The sequence below is a fragment of the Rhamphochromis sp. 'chilingali' genome (assembly GCF_963969265.1).
Source record: "Rhamphochromis sp. 'chilingali' genome assembly, chromosome: 10".
NCBI lineage: Eukaryota > Metazoa > Chordata > Actinopteri > Cichliformes > Cichlidae > Rhamphochromis > Rhamphochromis sp. 'chilingali'.
This window is the reverse complement of record NC_137937.1, coordinates 19105124-19125795: the sequence shown is the minus strand read 5'-3', so window position 1 is coordinate 19125795 and position 20672 is coordinate 19105124. Positions and strand designations below refer to the sequence as shown.

General features: G+C 41.4%; 4 protein-coding genes across 4 annotated transcripts in view; 2 read left to right on the top strand and 2 right to left on the bottom strand.

Annotated features, from left to right (window-relative positions):
- iqgap2 (IQ motif containing GTPase activating protein 2) overlaps window positions 1-7827 on the top strand; it is a 39339-nt gene extending 31512 nt beyond the window's left edge. Inside the window, exons 26-38 of the mRNA XM_080893773.1 lie at window positions 120-344; window positions 682-822; window positions 1304-1388; window positions 1544-1776; window positions 2308-2440; window positions 3246-3348; window positions 3430-3571; window positions 4694-4781; window positions 4928-5140; window positions 5221-5381; window positions 5489-5632; window positions 6967-7075; window positions 7302-7827. Coding sequence (XP_080749899.1) covers window positions 120-344; window positions 682-822; window positions 1304-1388; window positions 1544-1776; window positions 2308-2440; window positions 3246-3348; window positions 3430-3571; window positions 4694-4781; window positions 4928-5140; window positions 5221-5381; window positions 5489-5632; window positions 6967-7075; window positions 7302-7415 — 1891 coding nt within the window. The 3' untranslated portion in view covers window positions 7416-7827. The remainder of the gene's footprint in view (window positions 1-119; window positions 345-681; window positions 823-1303; window positions 1389-1543; window positions 1777-2307; window positions 2441-3245; window positions 3349-3429; window positions 3572-4693; window positions 4782-4927; window positions 5141-5220; window positions 5382-5488; window positions 5633-6966; window positions 7076-7301) is intronic.
- Window positions 7828-8213: 386 nt separating this feature from the next.
- On the top strand, window positions 8214-10628 carry f2r (coagulation factor II (thrombin) receptor). The gene is made up of 2 exons (XM_080893866.1): window positions 8214-8338; window positions 9413-10628. The coding sequence occupies exons 1-2, from the start codon at window positions 8272-8274 to the stop codon at window positions 10612-10614; spliced, it is 1269 nt and encodes a 422-aa protein (XP_080749992.1). The 5' UTR covers window positions 8214-8271; the 3' UTR covers window positions 10615-10628.
- Window positions 10629-10655: 27 nt separating this feature from the next.
- LOC308404034 (uncharacterized protein) lies at window positions 10656-12526 on the bottom strand. The gene is made up of 6 exons (XM_080893868.1): window positions 12304-12526; window positions 12047-12192; window positions 11855-11916; window positions 11660-11770; window positions 11485-11586; window positions 10656-11266 (listed from the first exon to the last, which is right to left on the bottom strand). Exons 1-6 carry the CDS (start codon window positions 12412-12414, stop codon window positions 11229-11231), a joined length of 570 nt encoding a protein of 189 aa, XP_080749994.1. The 5' UTR covers window positions 12415-12526; the 3' UTR covers window positions 10656-11228.
- A 439-nt stretch (window positions 12527-12965) lies between these two features.
- Window positions 12966-16277, bottom strand: LOC308404033 (uncharacterized protein). The gene is made up of 6 exons (XM_080893867.1): window positions 16091-16277; window positions 14015-14157; window positions 13858-13925; window positions 13611-13739; window positions 13394-13489; window positions 12966-13308 (listed from the first exon to the last, which is right to left on the bottom strand). Exons 1-6 carry the CDS (start codon window positions 16199-16201, stop codon window positions 13220-13222), a joined length of 636 nt encoding a protein of 211 aa, XP_080749993.1. The 5' UTR covers window positions 16202-16277; the 3' UTR covers window positions 12966-13219.
- Window positions 16278-20672: the final 4395 nt, after the last annotated feature.

Genomic DNA, 20672 nt, shown 5'->3' with positions numbered 1-20672 from the left:
ATGCTATACCATGAGAGTTCACTGTAGCTAGTTTACACTTATTTTACTCAATTATAACCTACTACTAACGGTAAATGAGTGCCTATAAAGTCCTTTACTATCTTCTCTGCGTGTCTCAGTTCTAAGGTGGACCAGATCCAGGACATAGTGACAGGCAATCCAACAGTTATCAAGATGGTGGTGAGCTTCAACAGAGGTGCACGTGGTCACAACACCCTCAGACAGCTGTTGGCTCCAGTCATTAAAGACATCATTGAGGACAAGAGCTTAGGCCTCAACACAAACCCTGTTGAGGTCTACAAAGCCTGGGTCAACCAGCTGGAAAGTGCTACTGGAGAGGCCAGGTAAGGAGACTGCCATCATACTTAGTTACCCCTGGCTTTTTGCACTTAAATATTTCAGGTATCAAATAAATTTTATTATGAGACAAAAGTAAGTAGAGTAAAAACAAATAACTTTGTTTCTCAGCTGTTTATTTAGTTCATGTGATAATTTTTTAAGTTTATTTTTTTTATTTTGTGTTTTTCTCATCTTGAAATTTCAGCTTTCTGAAGAAATTTTTTTAAATGGCTTGTTATCCTAATTGAATTTTGAATTAGCCGGACGTATCCAGCATTTAAAATTCAGGTCAAAAAGCATAAAGCAGTGAACTTTACACATGCATCTTCTGCTGCCCCTTAGCAAGCTGCCTTACGAAGTGACTCCTGAGCAGGCCATGTCACATGAGGAAGTACGCAACAGGCTGCAGGCTTCCAGTCAGACACTGCGTTCGGCCACAGATAAGGTCCTGAACTCCATTGTGTCCTCACTGGATAATCTCCCGTAAGTCTTAGGAGCTGTCAAAGCCCAATTTCCTTTGTCTGCTCTGTGACTTTTCCTGGTTAAGTTCCCTGTATTGTATTGAACTGTTTAAAAGTTTTCTTTCATGCCATGATTTTTATTTGTAGTGTATTTTCTGGTCTCTTAAGTGTTTGTTGTTCAGTTTTGCTATGATGCAAGCGCTCATCTGGCCAGTTGTTTGTGCTTTGTGTGACACGAGTCCTACCATAGTAACCCAGTTTTGTGCCTCATCGATCTTCACAGTCTAGAGTGTATAGACCACTAGATGGAGCTGTTATGCAATTTAAAATCTTAAACATTAAGGTACATACTGAAGACACTGAAAGCCATCAATACTTGCAGTCATTAATGCAGATATTGATGCATCAGATGCATTCCTTATCATGAGCTTGTTTTTGCCATGTAGTATGTGAGTGCATGTTTGTGCTTCATGTCCCATCAATGCTTTGTGTTTTGCATGTAGTTATGGCATGAGATACATAGCTAAAGTTCTGAAGAACAGCCTCCATGAAAAGTTTCCAGATGCCTCAGAGGATGAGCTGTTGAAGGTATCAAATGTCTAAATATATACATATATATGGTGTGTGTGTGTGTGTGTGTGTGTGTGTTTGATTTCCATAGTCATGCATGGTCTTCTCTATAGGTCTTATTATTGTGATCCTGCTGAGGTAAGAGAAAATAATACTTTTTTTAAAAATGTCAGATTGTAGGTAACCTGCTGTATTACCGCTACATGAACCCAGCCATTGTGGCCCCAGATGGCTTTGACATCATTGACCTGTCAGCAGGAGGGCAGCTCCACCAAGACCAGCGGCGTAATCTGGGATCAGTGGCAAAGATGCTCCAGCATGCTGCTGCCAAGAATCTGTTTGAGGGCGAGAATGCACACATGACGCCCATGAACAACTACATATCACAGACATATGAGAAGTTTAGGTAAGGAGCGGAATACACGGCACAAATCTGTACTCTGATTTGTCTATGGAGATAATTTAGTTTTGGTCAATGTAGATCACTGATAATACGGTAAGCTTTTCATCCAAAACAACATGATAAAAGTGTGATGGAGGAAGAACCAGTTTCTTTCCGATAACAAAGAATGGTAAACCCTGGAGATGAACGTGTTTGGCCGCGTTAAGCTGACATGGTGGAAGTAGAGGGAATCCTGGCAGCAGAAGCCAGCCCGCTGTGCCGTGTCAGCAGTTCGGACATGCGTGTCTACAAAATCAACCAAATTCCAGACTGACTAGAGCAAACTAAATGGGAGAGGCTGGGCGGCTATGTGCTGTTATCTGCCTCACTTTGTGTTTGACTCATCATTTCTGAAAATCGCGATAAATCTCAGTCCATTTACTGGAAAAGGTCAATATGAACTGCTAACCTTGCTGAGGAAAACAATACAGAGCACTTCACAGGAAGTTCATGTTCATGCTCTGGAAGAACTAATAACAGCTGATTTCTGTCCAGGTTATTTTTCCAGTCGGCGTGTGATGTCCCTGAACCAGAGGAGAAGTTTAATATTGACGAATACTCGGATATGGTGAACTTAAGCAAACCCATCATCTACATATCAATAGAGGAGATCATCAATACACACTCGGTAAACCCAAGCAAAATGATAAAGATTCTTCCTGCTACTCCTGAGGATATAATTAAACTTTACATGATTCATACTTAAATGACTTGCCCTGTCTCTCCATGCCCCTGTCTTGCATGCTTGTACATGCTACAAACTGTTATTGGAAACAGACATTCTTACTGTTGCTGCTACTAGAAAATATATTATTGAGATTACATTGATATTAGATCTAGCAGGGGTTTATATTTTGCTCCAAGCTCAAAGTTTAGTTTTTAGAATATGTTATATGTACGTTATGTCCCCTTATCATCATCACCACTTGACATCCTGTTTCTTTCGTTATGTTTCCAGAACACTTCCTTTCAAAGGGGTTAGTATTGAGGATGTCAGTAGGTTCTGGCCAGCTGTGTCTTTTTGCCATCTGTTATAAATGGAAATGACTTTCCTGTTGAATTTGACAGATGTTCCCTAAAGTTTTGTTTCGTACACTGAGGTAGTTCAAATATATGAAGAAAAGCAAAATCCCAGCTGAAAAGGGGATGTGATTTTTACCTACAAATAAATGTACTGTTGCATATGTAGGACTGAGCTGGATGTTGGAAACCAAACAGTCACAGTTTCATACTTGTGGTATGTATTAAGGCGCTGACTGTAATAAAATTTAGTAAGAGGACGTTTAAGAGCTGTTTGCTATATCCTGCTTCTGCTCTCCGTTTACTGGAAAATCTATCAAGCTTCATCTCAAAATGTTTAATATGTTCAATGACTAATTTTATGTGAACATTTTAAACTTTCGATGTGACTAATCAAATGTGTGTTTGTGCAGCTGCTTTTGGAACATCTGGACGCCATCTCTCCAGAACGCAATGACTTGCTGCATGAGCTGCTACAGGACCTCGGAGACGTCCCTGATGTAGAGGCATTGCTCGGTACGCTCAAGTAAACCTGTATTTTGATTAATCACAAGTTAGTCACAGGTTGACTGAAATCTGTACTGCTTTTTTTCCCAGGTGAAGGAGCTGTTGACCCAAATGATCAAAATAGGGAGAGTGCTCTGAGTCAGCTGGCGAAGACAGAGATCTCCCTCACTCTAACCAGCAAGTTTGAGCTGCTGGAAGGAGATGACAGAGACTTAAAGACCCTCAGTACAAAGTAAGGTTGTCACTGGAGGATGCTGAGACAGACACTCCTGTGTATCCAGTAACAGACTTTAATCCTTAGGCTTTAGGTGTTTAGCCCTGTAATTGGTATTTAAAGCAAAACTTTGACGCTGAATTACACTCCTTCAGAAATCTTCTACATAGTTTGGTATTGCCTATATGATGCACTGCACTTAACCCTTCTTGACACATTGTGCGTTTCTTTGTGGCTATCTTTCAGTTGCATGTCTTTCCTGCTCTTCTATCATATCCTGTTCCAAAGGAAGGAGTTTCGTGGTCTGGCTTATCTTGCCTCTAACGCATTGTTGGTTTTGTCTTTATTCTCGGACACAGTTCACAGCTAGTGCAACAAATGGTAGTCCAGACATTTAAAATAAACATTGCAAATGTGTCTGAATTTTTTTTTTTTTTTTAAAAGTTGAACATACCCTGCTATCAATGCTGTGAAAGTCGGTTATAAGACTCAAGCTCCTTGGGATAATATACAGTATATAATTTTTTAATTTAAATTTTTTTTTTTTTTTTTTGAAGGCGATTAACATTCTGTCCTGTATTGAGCGTTCATCTTACATAACAGTCCTTATAGAGCCAAAAGTAATCACATTTTTCTCTGCGCTTGGCATCAGTTCAGTTGTGTTTTATTCATTTAGCACCAAATTTCATCAACAGCCACTTCAATCAATGTGCCTGCAGAGTCGGAGAAAACCCCCAATAATCAGACGGCCATAAATAACCAAGAACTTGGTGACAGTGGGAAGGAAAAACTCCCTTTTAACATCAGGGAGGGGCCGCCATCTGCTAATGGAGAAGAGACAAAAGTCATGCTGTGGAGGGGAGCCAAGGTTTAATAATAACTAGTGATTAAATGCAGAATGGTGTATGAACACACAGGGTGTGAAAAGCCCCCCAACTTAATGATACATTTTTAAAGTGTTAGCATGCTAGTTAGCGCAGTAGGTGTGAGTAAAATGTGGGTGTGTGCTCTGGTTACTTCTGTACTTGGTGGTAACGGATGTTACACTAATTAACATAAGCACATATTTGTGACTTTGGTGAGGTGAAATAAAACAAAAGCTAATGTGTCACATCTGATCTTTGTGTGTGTGTACATCAGGACAAAAAAGCTGATTGTGGATGTGATTCGGATCCAACATGGAGAGACTTTACCTGAAATTCTTGAGACTCCAGCCACTGCAGCACAGGTGATCTACATTTCTCAGCTTGTTTTTCCTCTATATATACCTGCCAGCTACTTTCATTCATCAAAGGAGCATATTCATTTGATTTTTTTTTCTTTGCCTCTCAGTTTAATTAATTATGTTACTTCGTATGCGACTTATTCCTTAAGGAGTCAGAGCATACTAGGATTGTTGAGCGCAGGGCAGTCCAGGATGCTCAGACACCAGAGGGTCTGAAGAGCAGCCCAGCGCTTTTGGAGGACAGCCAGTTACCGCTCGAGCAGAAGAAGAGGAAGATTATCAGGAACCTTCGTAACCTGGAGCAGGCTGGCCTTGCTACTGCAAGTAACAAATACCAGGACCTCATCAACGAAATATCAAAGGTTCATAAGCAGCTCTTTTTCCCAGCTAAAGATGCAGACCCACATTCTGTATTTGTGAAGCTAAAATGTGTATTTGACAGGACATCCGATACCAAAGGCGCTACAGACAGAGGAGGAAGGCCGAGCTCGTGAAGCTCCAGCAAACTCTGACTGCCCTTAACTCAAAAACTGCCTTCTACCAGGAACAGATGAACTACTATGATGCCTACATCAAGACTTGCCTGGATAACCTAAACAGGAAGTGAGTTGTATCCTAATTTATAACAAACCTCATTAGGGTAAAGATGGATGATTTTAGCTTGTGATTCAATGGTAACACATGTCCCTTGGTGTGTTTGTATGGTCCAGGAATTCACGCAGATCTATAAAACTGGACGGGAAAGGGGAAGATAAGGGCAGTAAGAAGTGGAAGCCCCAGTCTCTGAAGTACACTGCAGCAAAACTGCACGAGAAGGGAGTCATCCTGGAGATAGAGGGACTTCAGACCAACCAGTGAGTTCAGTTCTTCACCTGTTCTGTCGAAAAGGGCTTGGTACTAACATCCTTCTTACATATCATTACATGTCATTTTACATTGCAGAAGCTGTTAAACACATTTAGTGTTTTTATTTAAACGATTTATATTTGTTTAAATTGTTATTTGTATCACCTCTGTCAGTGCGCCCCAGGGCGGCTGTGGCTACACTGTAGCTTGCCATCACCAGTGTGTGAATGGGTGGATGATTGTGTATAGTGTAAAGCGCTTTGGGGTCCTTAGGACCAAGTAAAGCGCTATACAAATACAGACCATTTACCATTTATATTTATCATTTGTTCAGTCACATCTTGGTTATTTGTCTGTTAACTGTACCTTACAGTAAACTTGGCTGTAAGGTACAAAAGTTACGGTTTCCCAACACCAGACGCTTTTTGGTGCTTGATTTCATGTTATTTGTCGTTATACAAGCAGAGCTGTAACTACACTACAGTATAAAGAAGGAAAAGGCAAATATAATATAATGAGATGATTATAAAATAGCAGCATAATAGTGTTTTACAGTACTGGTATTCTATTATTGGCAAAGTGCTGGTTGATGGTGTTTTCTGATCCAGTCACTGTGTATGACACCTCGGTGTATAGCTCTATGTCTAATAGAGTGCATTTGATAAAGTGCTTAAGAGCCAGAGAGACGATAGTTTAACAGATTTACAGTCCGGGGAAGGAAAAACAAATGTTAAAGTGCAAGCCCTGAGACACCGGTACTGTTTCCCCCCCTGTGAAATGATCAAACAGACTATTGTGAGTGGGGTCATAGGTGATGTTATCCAGATGCTATATTTTAAATAGATGTGATGGCAGGAAGCTGGGTACCAGCAGTGTGCTCACTTGCTTTTACTGCCAGCTGCAGCGCCCTTTGGTCAGCAACAGTGCAGGTACCGTACCACACTGCTGCAGAGGTGGAAGTTGTCAAAATGTTTGCCTTTTTCAGCCTCAGAAAGTGGAGGCTTTATTCGGTCTTCTTTATCAGAGAGCTGGTGTCAGGTCCTCAGCGATAACGGCAAGAAACGCTTGTTACCTGCTCAACCTCGGTGTCATTGATGAGAACGAGGTTGTCTACATTTTGTTGGACTTCATGTAATCAACTATCAGTTTTTTGATCTTTTTTACATTAGTGGTCAAGAGCACAATGTAAGCAAATGGATCTCTTGTCTGTGGGCCGTCTCTCATTGTTATGGAGTCAGTCAAACGTCTGTTTAGAGCTTCTCCAACATTTCAGCTATAATTTCAAACGGACTCTCATCCTCTCACACATCTGGTGTCCACTTTTGTTTTTCTTATCTCTCAGGTTCAAAAATGTCATGTTCGACATTTCACCCACTGAGGAAGTTGGAGACTTTGAGGTGAAAGCCAAGTTTATGGGGGTCGAGATGGAAAAAGTCCAGCTTCATTTCCAGGTAAACATTTCCCTTCAGAAAACTCACTCGTCAACACTTAATCCTGGTGACAAATGGTTGAATTTCCCTTTCTTCTCTATGGACTACTGGCAGGAATAGTCATGGAAATAAGCCAGCACAGCATGAGCCTGACTTAAGAAAGAACTTAGTGATGTGTTTTATTATGATATCATTTGTAGCGTATTTGTAGCACCAGCGCATTAACAAGTCAGTTTGATGTTGGCAGGATCTCCTTCAGCTGCAGTACGAAGGTGTGGCGGTCATGAAGATGTTCGACAAAGCCAAAGTGAATGTCAATTTACTCATCTTCCTCCTGAACAAGAAGTTCTACGGAAAATAAAGGAGAGAAAAAACAGAGTTGGGAGAAACCTGGTCGTGCCTTTGGACTGTACTGAGTTTGTTGAACAGCACAAAAACGTCACGCGGTGCCGTGATTTGTTTCTTCTGCCTATAATTTGATGGATCGCACCAAAATGAAACTTTATCGTTCACTTTGTGTCCTATATTTTTTTTCTTTCCCACGTGGTGATTGTAAATGTAATATATTTTGAAGAATTCAATTGTGATGTTCATGTTTCTTGTTCAAAAGAGAGAAGTTTGATGGAAATGTCAGACGAACCAGTACGGTCTTATTTCAGAAACTGGAGCGGCGCAGCCTGCATGGCTGTATGAAATAATGTAGTGCCTTTTTAATGAAAGAATTTAAAGACACATGTTTTTAATTAATAAACATTTGAACATTTTAAAAGCTATATGTGATGTATTTTTATAAGTGTTGTTGCTATATAATTGATGTCTAATGCTTAAACAATATTCATAATAAATTGCACATCCCAAACCTTTTCTCCTTCTTCTTATCGTTATTATTACTATTATTATTATTATTATTATTATTATTATTATTATTATTGGTAGTAGTTGTTTTGGTGCTTTTGTCATGCATTCATATTCAGTGATGTGCTTTTCCCTTTGGTCTGGCAACCTTTGACCCTGTTGGAAAAACCTACTTGGGCTTTCGTTTGGCTTGAAGATCCACGCCGCTGTGACATTACTCATGGTTTTTGTTAAATGATAGGAAATGTTCAGCTGGAGAGGAGGTGGAGTTTCCTGCCTTTAATAACAGCACTTTCAGCAGCTCTTCAGCAAACATAATTTCCACTCTCCTGCTAAATATTTGGAGGATTTACAGTAAAGCCATGCATCACCTCTTAATTTGCTTGTTTGTATTTTCTGTTCAAAGCTCTGCGCTCCCATCTGGAAATGGTAAGTAATTTTCCTAAGACTTTAAGATGATGATGATGATGATGATGTCTACAGTTTGCCTTGTACTCTCTTGGCGCTCGAGTAAACTTTACGTATTTGTATCTCCCCCAGAAACACATGCAGGATCGGTTTAAACATTTACTTTTAACTAGATCACTGCGCAGGAAGGAGTGAATGAATATATTTATTCTTAGAGCAATTTAACTAGGAAAAAAAACATCCAACATGTCATCTGACAAATATACAATCGGAATTAAATACTGGCCCTGAATGTTTGTGGTAAATTACTTTAACCCTTAGAGGCTGCTAAAAAATTTAAAGAAAAAGCCCATACACTAAAGCAACAACAAAGCTCAACAATGTTCTGTGAATAAATAAATAGGTAAGATAATATAGTGACATTTGATTCTCTTTGCACTTCAAGAGACTCGGTGATGTCACTTCCTTGGTGCTCATGTCAAAAACATTTTATTTTGTAGCAGGTAAATTGTATAGCGTTACTGGGTTCAAAGCAAACTGGAGGATGTGTAAATATTGGTACTTCATAGAATAAATTTATTTATAGTTAAAAATAATGTGCGTATAATTGTATTTTGGCACTAAAAGTTGAGTTATAGTTACATTTTCTATACATTTAAAATCAATTAAATTGTAGTAATGGTCAGTGGGGACACGGAAACGTGTGATCTCTACTGGTTAGTCAACTAATTAATACAAAAAAGTTTTAATTTTATTTATTTATTTGCAGTATTTTATGACAAAACACTTGTTTGTTTGTTTGTTTTTAATGAAAATGCATTCATGTATTTTGAGTTAACCTTTGGGTAAGAATCACACTCATGATATGGATGCATGTAATAAATGTATTGGAGAGTTTATTTTACTTAACCGGACTTTCTAAAATAATATCGGGGCATTAGGACGAGCTTGAACCTGATAGATGCATTTAACAATCTGATCAGATTAAAAAAAAAATCTGCTTTTCCAAACTGCTCCTAGTGTAAATGTTTTTAGAGTGTTGTGCATCCCTTTGGCGTAACCACATTTCTGCTTCATTTCCCTGTTTCTTTTAAGACTCCACTCCCTTTTTGCGGACTTTTTCTGGCCACTTTGTAATGGTTGGAGATGATGCAGCAGACTACCTAGACCTGTCACTCTTAGATGATGAAGGCTCAGGATCGACGGAGTCCAGAAAAGTACACCCCCCTCACCCCCATCATCCCCGGAAGCACTATTATGTCTCGGAGGAGACCAAAGCATTTCTCGAGGGTGGCTTGGCCACACGTTTCATCCCCGCCGTTTACATCTTCGTCTTCATCATCAGCGTGCCCCTTAACCTTCTTGCCACGGTGATGTTCGTGCGCCAAATCCGTCCCAAGAAGCCGGCGGTGATCTACATGCTCAACCTGGCCTGTGCTGACCTGCTGTTCGGGCTGCTCCTTCCCTTTAAGATCGCCTACCATTATCACGGCAACAACTGGATCTACGGATCCTTCATGTGCAGAGCCGTCACTGCTGCCTTCCACTGTAACATGTACTGCTCCGTCCTGCTTGTGATGTGCATCAGCATTGACCGTTTCCTGGCTGTGGTTTACCCCATGAACTCGCTCATGTGGCGCAGCCCTCAGACGGCTTCAGCTGTGTGCGCGGCTATGTGGCTCTTATCCCTGGGAGGAGTGTGCCCCCTGCTGATCTCAGAACAGACCTTACATGTATCGTCGCTGGGCATCACCACATGTCATGATGTGCAGGACGTAGGAAAACTACAGTCTTACTATCTTTACTTCTTCCCCATCTACTCCTCTGTGTTCTTCTTCATCCCTTTCATATTCACAGTTGTCTGCTACGTACGCATCATTCAGGCTCTGGCTGAAGCCAACGTGGAGAACCGCTCCAAGAAGACTCGCGCTGTGGTGATGGCTGTGGTTGTCCTGCTGGTGTTTGTGGTCTGTTTCACCCCCACCAACATCATCCTCATGGTTCACTACGTTCAACTGGCGCACAAGGCTAGCAACAGTTCTTACCAGGCATACCTGCTCTCCATGTGCATAGGAAGCTTCAGCTGCTGTCTGGATCCGGTCCTCTATTACTTCGGGTCCTCTCAGTGCCAGAAGCAGGTGGTGACTCTGCTCAGATGCAGGCGACCGGGACAGGGAGGGATCGGCTCACACACAAGCAGCACAAGAACCAGCAAGTTGACAGAGAGCAGCAGATCGTGCAAAATGGAGAGCGTTCAGACTGAAATGGGGAGCCATTACAGCAGGCTGATGGCTTAAGACACGAGGACTGAAAAACTGTTCGGCTCTCAGCCATATCCACACTTTAACAGATTACTTCTGTGTTTGCTCGAACTGTTTGTTATCAAGAAGCGCATGAGGTGGATTAGATGAAATATGAAACTTGATGTGGTGCCGACTTTAGACCCCAGTGGTAGTGCTGGGTTTATTTGTATCAGAACAAGCACATTGGTAGCATCAGTGTGTACATGCAAGCAGTTATCTTCTGTTATTTTATAGTCATAAAATGTAATCACCACTTTGACAGTGTGGAATATATTGGATTCATTCCACAATAAGAAAAACATTTTAACAATACCTTTTTATTTTATATTCAACACATCTGTGTTTCCAGTGAATAATGGGTATGACAGTTAGTGCACTGTTAATAAAAACAGTTTTAATAACTGTGTTATGATATGACAAAAACAGCTGTCGATGTGGTTTTCCCAACACGATGCCGTTACAGTGAGTAAATATTTAAAGGAGATTAAATCATTTATAACTTTGCGTCCTGGCATTCATGACGTCAGAGCATACAGACGGCACATACGACGACACTGTATGTATTTTCTTTTAATGCATGCAGCTTTGTGGATCTCGTTGCCTCCTCTTTATTCCTGCGTGCTCTCCTTGTCATCAGGGCACAGCTCTGCAGGAAAGAGAGAAACAAAATGTGACCGTTTCCCTGAGCAGGATGGAGAACGGTGGCCTCATTTCCTCACCATGTGCATTGTATTTTATGGATTCGATCCAAAAATAATGAAGACCTAAAAACTATTGCACTTAAATATGACATTTCGCAGGGCAGAATCTCCACCCTGTGGGAGTTAAAACTCTGTCGTTGGAGGTTTTTGGATAGCTGCTGACCTGTTTTGCCATCATAGCTGTGGTAGTCATCTGGGAAGTTCAAGCAGCCAACTTGTTTTTTGAAAATTTCCACATGTTTTGGATCAATTTTTCCTGTCCTCGCTGCAAGCAAAGAGAGAATGTCAACATCCAGGTTGCAGCCCTGACTTGATGTGCTGAGAAGTGCAGGACTCACTGAACTGCAGGATGTATCTGCCAGTGACGTCCCCATTTCGGAAGGTGTCGGTCCACAGGAGGCAGTCAGAGCAAGTCTGCAGGATGTGCCCTTTGTGGTCTGACAGATTTTCTTTCAAAGTACAGTGTTGAGTTATTTTACGAGAAATCTATTGTCTGTTGTGAAGACAAATTCATCAATCTGTAGCTCACTCACTGCGAAATGTGGTAGCAATCCCTGAGATGGTTGCATTTACCTCCCCCGTGATGCACCGGTTACTGAGAAACAACAAGGCATGGCAGAATCTGGCTTTCACAACTAAATTTAAATGTTTCGCTTTTAATACTGAATTGCATTAAATACATAAGTCTGTTTAACATATTGAAATAACATAATCACCAAACTCACAAGCAGTGATCTCCCCATCGCAAAGTCACAGTCTGATCGCTGGAAGTCGGGGACAAGTCTATCCAGGAGCTTTTCAGAGACTCCAGTGCTTTGTGGTACTGTTTGGGGTCGCCAGCTCCCATCACATAAATCCATTTTCCAAACACCTTGATGCACAAAAAAAATAAAAATAAAATAAGGTCCTTACATGTTTTAAAAAAACTCCAGCATCATTGTTGTAAATACGACAGAGAAAGCAAACACACTAGGTGACTTACCTGTTTGGGGTCCTCTGGCATAAAAGGCTTTACGAGCTCCTTACAGTCAGGTGCAGATGCAGCAGCCAGTGCAATGAGAGACAACAGGAATACAACAACAGGCAGAGCCATGGTCAGCCACAGGGATGTTTGCCGAACCTGTAACAGAAAACGTCTAACTCTGATTCATTTTCCCTCCGGGCTTCACACAAAAAGTTGTTTCTGTGTGAGTGCTAATCCTGAAGGAGGGGGAGGAGGGGAGGAGAGGGTCTGGGGGTGGAGGGGCTTTCTGCAGGCCCAAATGCACCAGAGAAGGTTTCCTAATGACCATGCATGCAGTTTTCTTCTTCTTTCCCCCCTCTTTTTCTTCTCAGCACTGAAAGGCGAGCTCAATAGCCCTCTGTTGCCCACGCCACTGCTCCTGAATGAACTCAGGCAAAGTGCCACATCTTGTCTTGGGCTGTTGAAATCTTTCAAAAAGGACCTGGAGCAGCTTTTCTGCAGCAGAATGAAGGATGTTTCCCTGTGGGGGCGTTCTGGACTCTGTGTGGTGACGGTTTAAGAGTTTAACATCTTTTCTCTTCCCTCTAACACTGATGTTATTCAGTAACAGTCTTTGTTGATGCTTTGGGGAACAGCAGTGTGATGGTGATCAGAAAATAAATGACTAGAACACAGACGGAGAAGTTAGAGCCCTTTTTATTTGCCGCGCACAACCAGTGGGAACTAGATTCGTACAAATACCACTAAAAGGATTTAAACTGGGCATTTAGACTTGATTTTTCTTAGCTCGAAAGACAACATAGTGTATTAAAAAGTTATTATGCAGCACAACATTGTATGGCAGCACATATAGATCACACTACAGCACTATTTAGTACATTTAAAGGAAGATTTATCTGGGTGTTTACAGAGCTGTGGCCCTCTTTGCTCTACTTTACTGCACATTAGGCTCTATCTCAGGTTGCTCTTTCTCTGTATTCTTGACGCCAGTTGACGTGGTCGCCCTGCCATCAGGACAAAGATCTGAAGGAAGAGGAAATCACAAAATGAGAATAGTGTTTGTGATGGTCACACTGGATGCTGGAAACACGCCTAAATGGTGGCTGACCTTTGCTTGTAAAGTGGTACTCTGAAGGGAATTTAAGACATTCTGCCTGGTTCTTGAAGGTCTCCAACTCAGAACCCTCCAGAGCGCCGGTCCGTGCTTTTCAAGAAAGAAAGAAGAGGACGGGAAAAGAAAGGTGGTTATTTAAAGCAGTATGTGCTAAATATTAAGCTGTGTGTTGCTGCTAAAATACGAGATGAAGGTTTGAAAAACGACTTACTGAACAGGAAGAAGTATCGCCCCTTTGACTTGCCGTCAGGGAGAAGAGTGGTGTCTTCAGACAGGAGGCAGTTGCTGCATGTCTCATAGTACTTCCCGTCATGATAGGAAGTGTGACCATTGATGTTATCTGTGGAGAAAAAAAAAACTAAACATAACTCTGACTGTAACCCCCAGCGATTAAAAGAAATGAAACCTGCGGCACACATCACCAACTCAGTGAGTCAGAGCAAAAATACCACACATACAGGTGGTGTGACTTGTCATTCCTGAGATGGTGGCGTTCGCTATGCCCTGAAGACATTTATTTTCATTCCTGTGTTGAGATAACAACAACAACACTTTACTATACACTCTCAACTGGACCGCATCAGTATGTTCACACATGAAACACACGACACTCACAGGCGGTCAGCCCAGTAGATGGTGATGACTCCGCTCTCCGAGGACGCTGACACATCCAACCAGGAGCTGTTCACTGACAATATGTCGTCCTTCAGGCCCGGATCGTCCCAGGATGCCACGTGAAGCACCCACTTCCCATAAATCTTCCGGCACACAGAGAGAAAAATAAAATGCAAATGACTCTCATGACTGTTTCTGTTAGATGTGACCAGACTTTATTTCTCAGCAGAATAAAACTTTCTCTCATAGCCTGGTTAGAGAAAAAGCGTTGTGAAAATGTATTACATTATTGTTTTACTCTGCTGTGACTACAGACATGGCATTTGGCTTCCCCAAAAACATGGATTAACCCAGAGGTAGGTGAGTCCCTTTCCCTAAGTTAAAAATAAATAATCATACAATTTTACTTTGCAGCTCTTCTAAATCATAATTTTTCTGCTTTATAATCAGTGAAAACTACTGTGTTGGAATCTAGTAGGGGACACATTAATGTAGCTTACATGCAAGATTCAGTAGAAGTGCTCGATGCACATGGACGCAAGCTTCCAGCTATTACTGACCAGCTGAAACTTTCTTTGGTTTTTAAAAACTCCAAGGAACATTTGCTTTATGCTGTTGCAACAGTAAACAGACCGTGCAGTTTCTCGGGGAACTGCAGTGGGATGGTTGCTAAAAAAATGAAAAATGTCCCATGCTGTACTCCAACCGACGGCCTTCAGCACACAAAAGACAGACAAGGAAGCAGTAACTGTGCCACTAAGAGACCTTGTCTAAATCTACTTAAAAAGTGAGTGAGATTAAAATCAGTATTAAAATTATCTGTAAAATATTTCAACCTGCAACCTCATTACATACAGCAAATAGCTTGCTGCTGTAGGGTGAACACACATGTTTGACGCTGTAAATAGTAAATTGTAAAAATGTGTTTACAGAGAAGCAGAGAAAGAGAAAAAAATGTCCCATGCTGACATGAACTGATGACCTTCAGCATACGAGGGAGAGGCCAGCAAAGTGATAAGTATGCCACTGAGGACAAGCAAGCAGGACCGTGCCAACCAATCAACAAATGATATTCGAATGAGTGAGGGTGTGAAATGAGAGCAGTGACCCCGTCTCTCTGTCTATCACAAAATGACGTATATAAAATGGGAAACAAAAGTGGTATTCATCTGTTTAAAAAACTGTTAGCATCCCAAGACATGGCTCTACCTATCTATGGATTTTGGTGTGTGTAGACCTTAAAGTGAGGTCAGGGGAGCGAGTTAAAAAAGCTTGGGGGGATTTTTGTCCAAAACTGGTTGGAGATAATAAAGAGGGAGTGAACGGGAGTTCAAAATGCCATTCCTCTGAAACAAACGGCTCCGGTTCAAGAAGTATGCATGTGTGGGAAGGGCTTCTTGAAAAGAAGACAAGTGTAGCTGTTTTGAAGATAAAAGGATGGCTGAAGGGTGAAAATGATGGTCACAGCGACAGGTTAAACCGAAAATTTTCAGGCGAGCTTTGATGCTTTTCGCACTCTGACCTACTTAGTTTTCACTGTTGCTCTGCAATACACATGAATGGGGGAGGGATTTGAGAGATATCTTTGTGACATCTTTGAAAAATAATTTAAAGACCTTAGAAGTTACTGTGGAAAAATGCGATATTGTTTTTGGCACATTCGTGATATTCATCGTGGTGTGACAACGACGTCTGAATGGGCAAATGACGTGAAAGAAAATGGGTCCAGAGGAAGGAGAGTGACAGCAGAAAAGTGAGAGAGTGCTGCCTCTCCATTCAAAGTCAATGGGACTTTATTAATAGAAAAAGTGGAATATTTCAGAAACTGCATGAAAATTTTGAAATCTGAATAGAAACACGCAGGACACGAGTAAGCCCGTCGTTTTGGCGTATGAACAGTGTGTCTACGGCAAATGATGTGCGACTAGTTCGCGGATGAAGAATAATAAGAATAACATATACTGGGATCTTTACTTTGCAACAATCCCACCAATAACACAAGATTCAGCTATTCAGTTCACATTAATATGCATCACTGTTATGACTGCTTCATAACAAATGGTTGCTCATACTCACGGGGCTGTGGCTGTCCAGCACCAGAGGCTTGACCAGCTCTTTACAGTCCGGTTTAGATGCGACGGCCAGGGAGGCGAGAGCCAGCAGAACTATAACCTGCTGTGCAGCCATGGTCCAGACAGCAGGCGGCCAGGGAGCAACACTAACCTCAGGGACCCCACTGCCAGCTAGAGCCTCCTCAAAGGGAACTGAGGGACATGTTTTGTAACAGTGGGCTGGGCCACACACACACACACACACACACACACACACACACACACACACACACACACACACACACACACACACACACACACACACACACACACACACACACACACCAAGCTGTGCACCCATCACTCCACAGGACATTATGTTGACTTATACTAATTTCATGCAGACTTATGCCGAACCAAGCCATAATAACACTTACTGTAAACTAATATATGTTGTGAGGAAATGCTTTCTGTCACCATGACGTGACTTTATAATCACATTAATAATTCTCCCTCTCTTTTCCTTCCTCTGGTTTCAGGAGGAGTCTTTCACTTGATGCATCCAGTCAGTCGGGCTTGTGTCCCATTTATCTTGTTATATAACAGCCAGCTGGCAAAGTCTGAATAGGACCTCCATCCCCTCCATCTTTCAGTATGCGAGCACCTCCTTGCACAGCCTCTCTCACACTAAACAAGGCATGAAAATAAAAAGAAAGACACACACACAAACACTCATCTGTTTTTTTAACATGTGCAATGTCTTTGTGACAGGGGATTTTTAGTGTAGCTCTCCCCAAATTTGGTTGAATTCCAAGCAGAGATACACTGAGCCCCTTCACTGTAGTCCTGACAAATGAGCCCCTTTGGAATGACCTCTGACCTCAGTGGGGTCCTCTATTCATGTCAGAGGGATAAAACACAGCCAAACTATTGACTAGCATGGATTTTAACTGTGGGTGGACGTGCCAATCCTTTTTCTCCTTGATATCAAATATTTAGCTAATAAATGCATTAATATTCTCTACTTCATACCTCACATTTCATAAAAGACTATTCCTGCACAAAGGACACATTAGTAGTTCAGAAACACTTATAATAACCACCATACAAATTTCTCCTTCTTTTTTCCAGCTGCTGTGGCATTTTCTCCCTTGTTGTGGTAACTAACTTTGCTTATTTACAGATTAACCTTTACAACCTATTCTAGTTAAATTTGACCTTGTTTGACATTTTTCATCAGTAAAAAAACCCCTAAATGTCATTCTTTTATCCTGACATTTGATGGCTTTTCCTTCTGAGTGAAGGAAAATACAAACAATTTAAAATACAAATACAATTTTTTTGTATCCATTCAGATACAAAAAATCAAGAAAAATTATGCTTTTAGGGAATCTTGAAACTGTATATGCCACGTCTGTGTGTATTTTTAATCGGACAGTGGTGACACTGAGTTCAAGGAAGACCTCAACACTGCCATGAGAAATGAACTCAAAGGACTTTCTTCCTATAACTCTCATTCACACAATACGTCTCTCTATCCATAACCTAACATTCACATACTCAGAAGACAGAGTTCAGTATCTTGTTCAAGAATGCTTTAATGTCCAGACCAGAGAAGCCAGTGATCGAACCACTGACCTTCTGATGGGTAGATGCTCAACCTCCTGAGGCAGAGCCGCCCAAACATGAGAACAGTCTGCGTTCTCAAATCTCTGAGCGCAGTTTCCTGCAGGGACAGACACACGCTGGTCTTTGAAGGATTATGAGAGAACCTCCATCCCATCATCTTCCACTCATCTAATTCTGGGTTGCAGAGGGGCTGGAGCCTATCCCAGCTATCACAGTACACCCTGGACAGGTCACTTATCAGTCGCAGGGCCTTAGTTAAAGTGTGACTTGTAGTTAAATGCTCTTTGAGTGGTACAACTAAAAAAGGACTACATGAATATGAGTACATTTCAATTGCACCTGCAATGTAACAAAATAAAAACCAATTAGAATAGCTCTGAATGCACATAATAGTTTGCAGTATGCAAGATTTGAGTTCTACGTGTTAATTAATGTTGATATTTATAGATGGTAGTTAAGAGGATTTTTAAGTATTTTTAAAGATATAGCAGAGTGGACAGTGTTTAATGCCTGTAATGGTTATACATGATTATATATGATAAATCCCAACAGCTCTAGTTCTACATTCAATACAATATAATTCAGTCATTATAGCTTTTTGTTTTCATGTCTTGGGTAACACGGAACATGATAGTATGTAAAAACAGAGGGTTTTCTCCAAAAACAAGAGTTGTACATGTCAGGGGTTGTGTAGCGGAGAGGAATGTGAGGCTCCTAACGTAGACATGCAGGGGCAGGTGGTGGTGAACAAAAATCGAGCCATTTATTCAGGCTGAAAATAACATGACATCAAAGAAACACACATAAAATACAAAAGGGGACTGAAAAGATAAACGTCCTGGAACCTAAACTGGGAATCAACACTAGGGCCAGGGGGCACAGGAGCTGGGAGACACAAAACTTGAAATGCTGGAAAGGATGAAGGGAGACTGAGACAATATATACATAGGGGGGTTGTTAGGGGAAGTGGAGACACATGGGTTAAAATACACTGCTGAACTGACTCTAATGAGACAAGGAAGCTAAACTTAAGACAACCTCCTGAAATAAACCATGAAAAATAACTAGACACAGCAGCGAAGGGGCGCAGAGAATGACAGAAACTTAGCACAGGTTACACAGACAAGACAGGATAAACTCCAGTACTACATACACAATACTCACGACTATAACCATGGACAGAACTAGAGAATAAAAACTAGTAGGACTCAAAATAAAAGGTTACTATAAATAACAAACTCAACCTACAAGAGATGTAATATAAGTTCTAGATAATACATGTAAAATGTATACTTAAGAATCAGTCTGGAGATATTTAAACAGAACTCGAAATCTGACAAACACAGAAAAATCTACTGTGAAGTCGAGGCACTCTACCTGTTTCCCAAATACAGCAAGGTTACCAGATACCATACCACTTTTTTAAGCACTTTTAAAAAGAACAACAGGGCTGAAAAAATAAAATCACCCATATAAAATAAATCATTAACATCAACAGAATATTCAGGTTTTTATGTTTGAGTTTACAGACAAGCAGCCACAGAATGACAGACTTCGAGAGATTTATACAGCTTCACAGTTCTGACAGTCGTTGCAGAAACAAACATTTCTACTGAAAGTGACTTGGGTTAGGTTTAAAATCACATTGTCAAAATATATCTCTGCTGAGGACACTGTCCCGTTTCTGTGATTAATCACACTCAGTATTAATCCGATATTCTTTATCTGCTTATTGGTGCGGCCCTCCACAACAGTACTGGTTTCTCTTCTCATGTGACCCCTTGGGAAAACGAATGGCTGACCCCTGCACCCCCCCCCCCCCCCCCCCCCCGTCTAGATCAGAAAACAGAGTGAGCAGCAAAGTCAGACAATAATGAAGAGGCATGATGAGAAGTCAAACGACGGCCAGCTCCATACCAGGACTGCTGAGCTCCTGTGGGGAGGCAGGGATGACTTCAGTGGAGGTTACATAAGAGAGGGGGTGGGCAGAGGGGCTGGTTGGACTATGTAATAGGATTGTGTAAGGCTGGTTTCAAAAGAGATAATGCTTCATTTGGTGTTTGTTGGTGATGCGTGTATGCGCGTGCTAAATGGTAAATATTAAAGGTTAGGTTTACTAAGTGGGCTAAGTGGGGAAAATTAGCATAAGGCTGCAATCACAAATATGGTAGATCATTTTCAAAACTTGCCACTTCTTGTTTCTCAGAAATAGCATTTCAATTCAGACCAAGGAGATGCAGCTGAAGGAGAATCCATACATTCATCCAGCTTATCCCAGCTGTCACAGGGCAAGAGGCAGGGTACACCCAGGACAGGTCGCCAGTCTGTAGCAGGGCTTGAAGGAGAATCAGTATTTGATTTTGTTGTTGTTTTAAAAAAGGCTAACTTTTCAGTTAGGAATTGCTGGCTGGGGTCGCTGTTCCTTGGATGAATCTCTCAGGTGGAGTGCAAGATGCATCCAGACAAGGCCTGCTGTATCAGCATGATGTGCGTTTAACAGGTATAATGTGCAGAAGAACATAAAACAGTATTCACCTTCAGAAAGGCGTTTACTATCTTTACCACATACTCATCACTTATTTATTTTTTTGGCTAACCACCACACTGCAGTATGGTGTGATGGTGATTATCACTGTTGCCTCACAGCAAGATGATCCTGGGGTTGACTCCACCATCTGGCCAAGGCCTTTCTGTGTGTTGTTGTTATCTTTGTTTGCGTGGGTTCTTTGCAGGTACTCTCGGTTCCTCCCACAGTCCAGAGACATGTAGTTAGTGGGGTTAGGTTAATGCGAATGTGAGTGCAAATAGCTGTCTGTCTCTGTGTTAGCCCTGCTACAGACTGGTGACCTGTCCAGGGTGTAACCTGCCTCTTGCCCTATGGCAGCTGGGACAGACTCCAGCCCCCCTGCAACTTTGGTAAGGATAACCAGAAGAGAATCAATTTTTCTTTTTTTTTGCATGCTGATAGGTGGTTAATA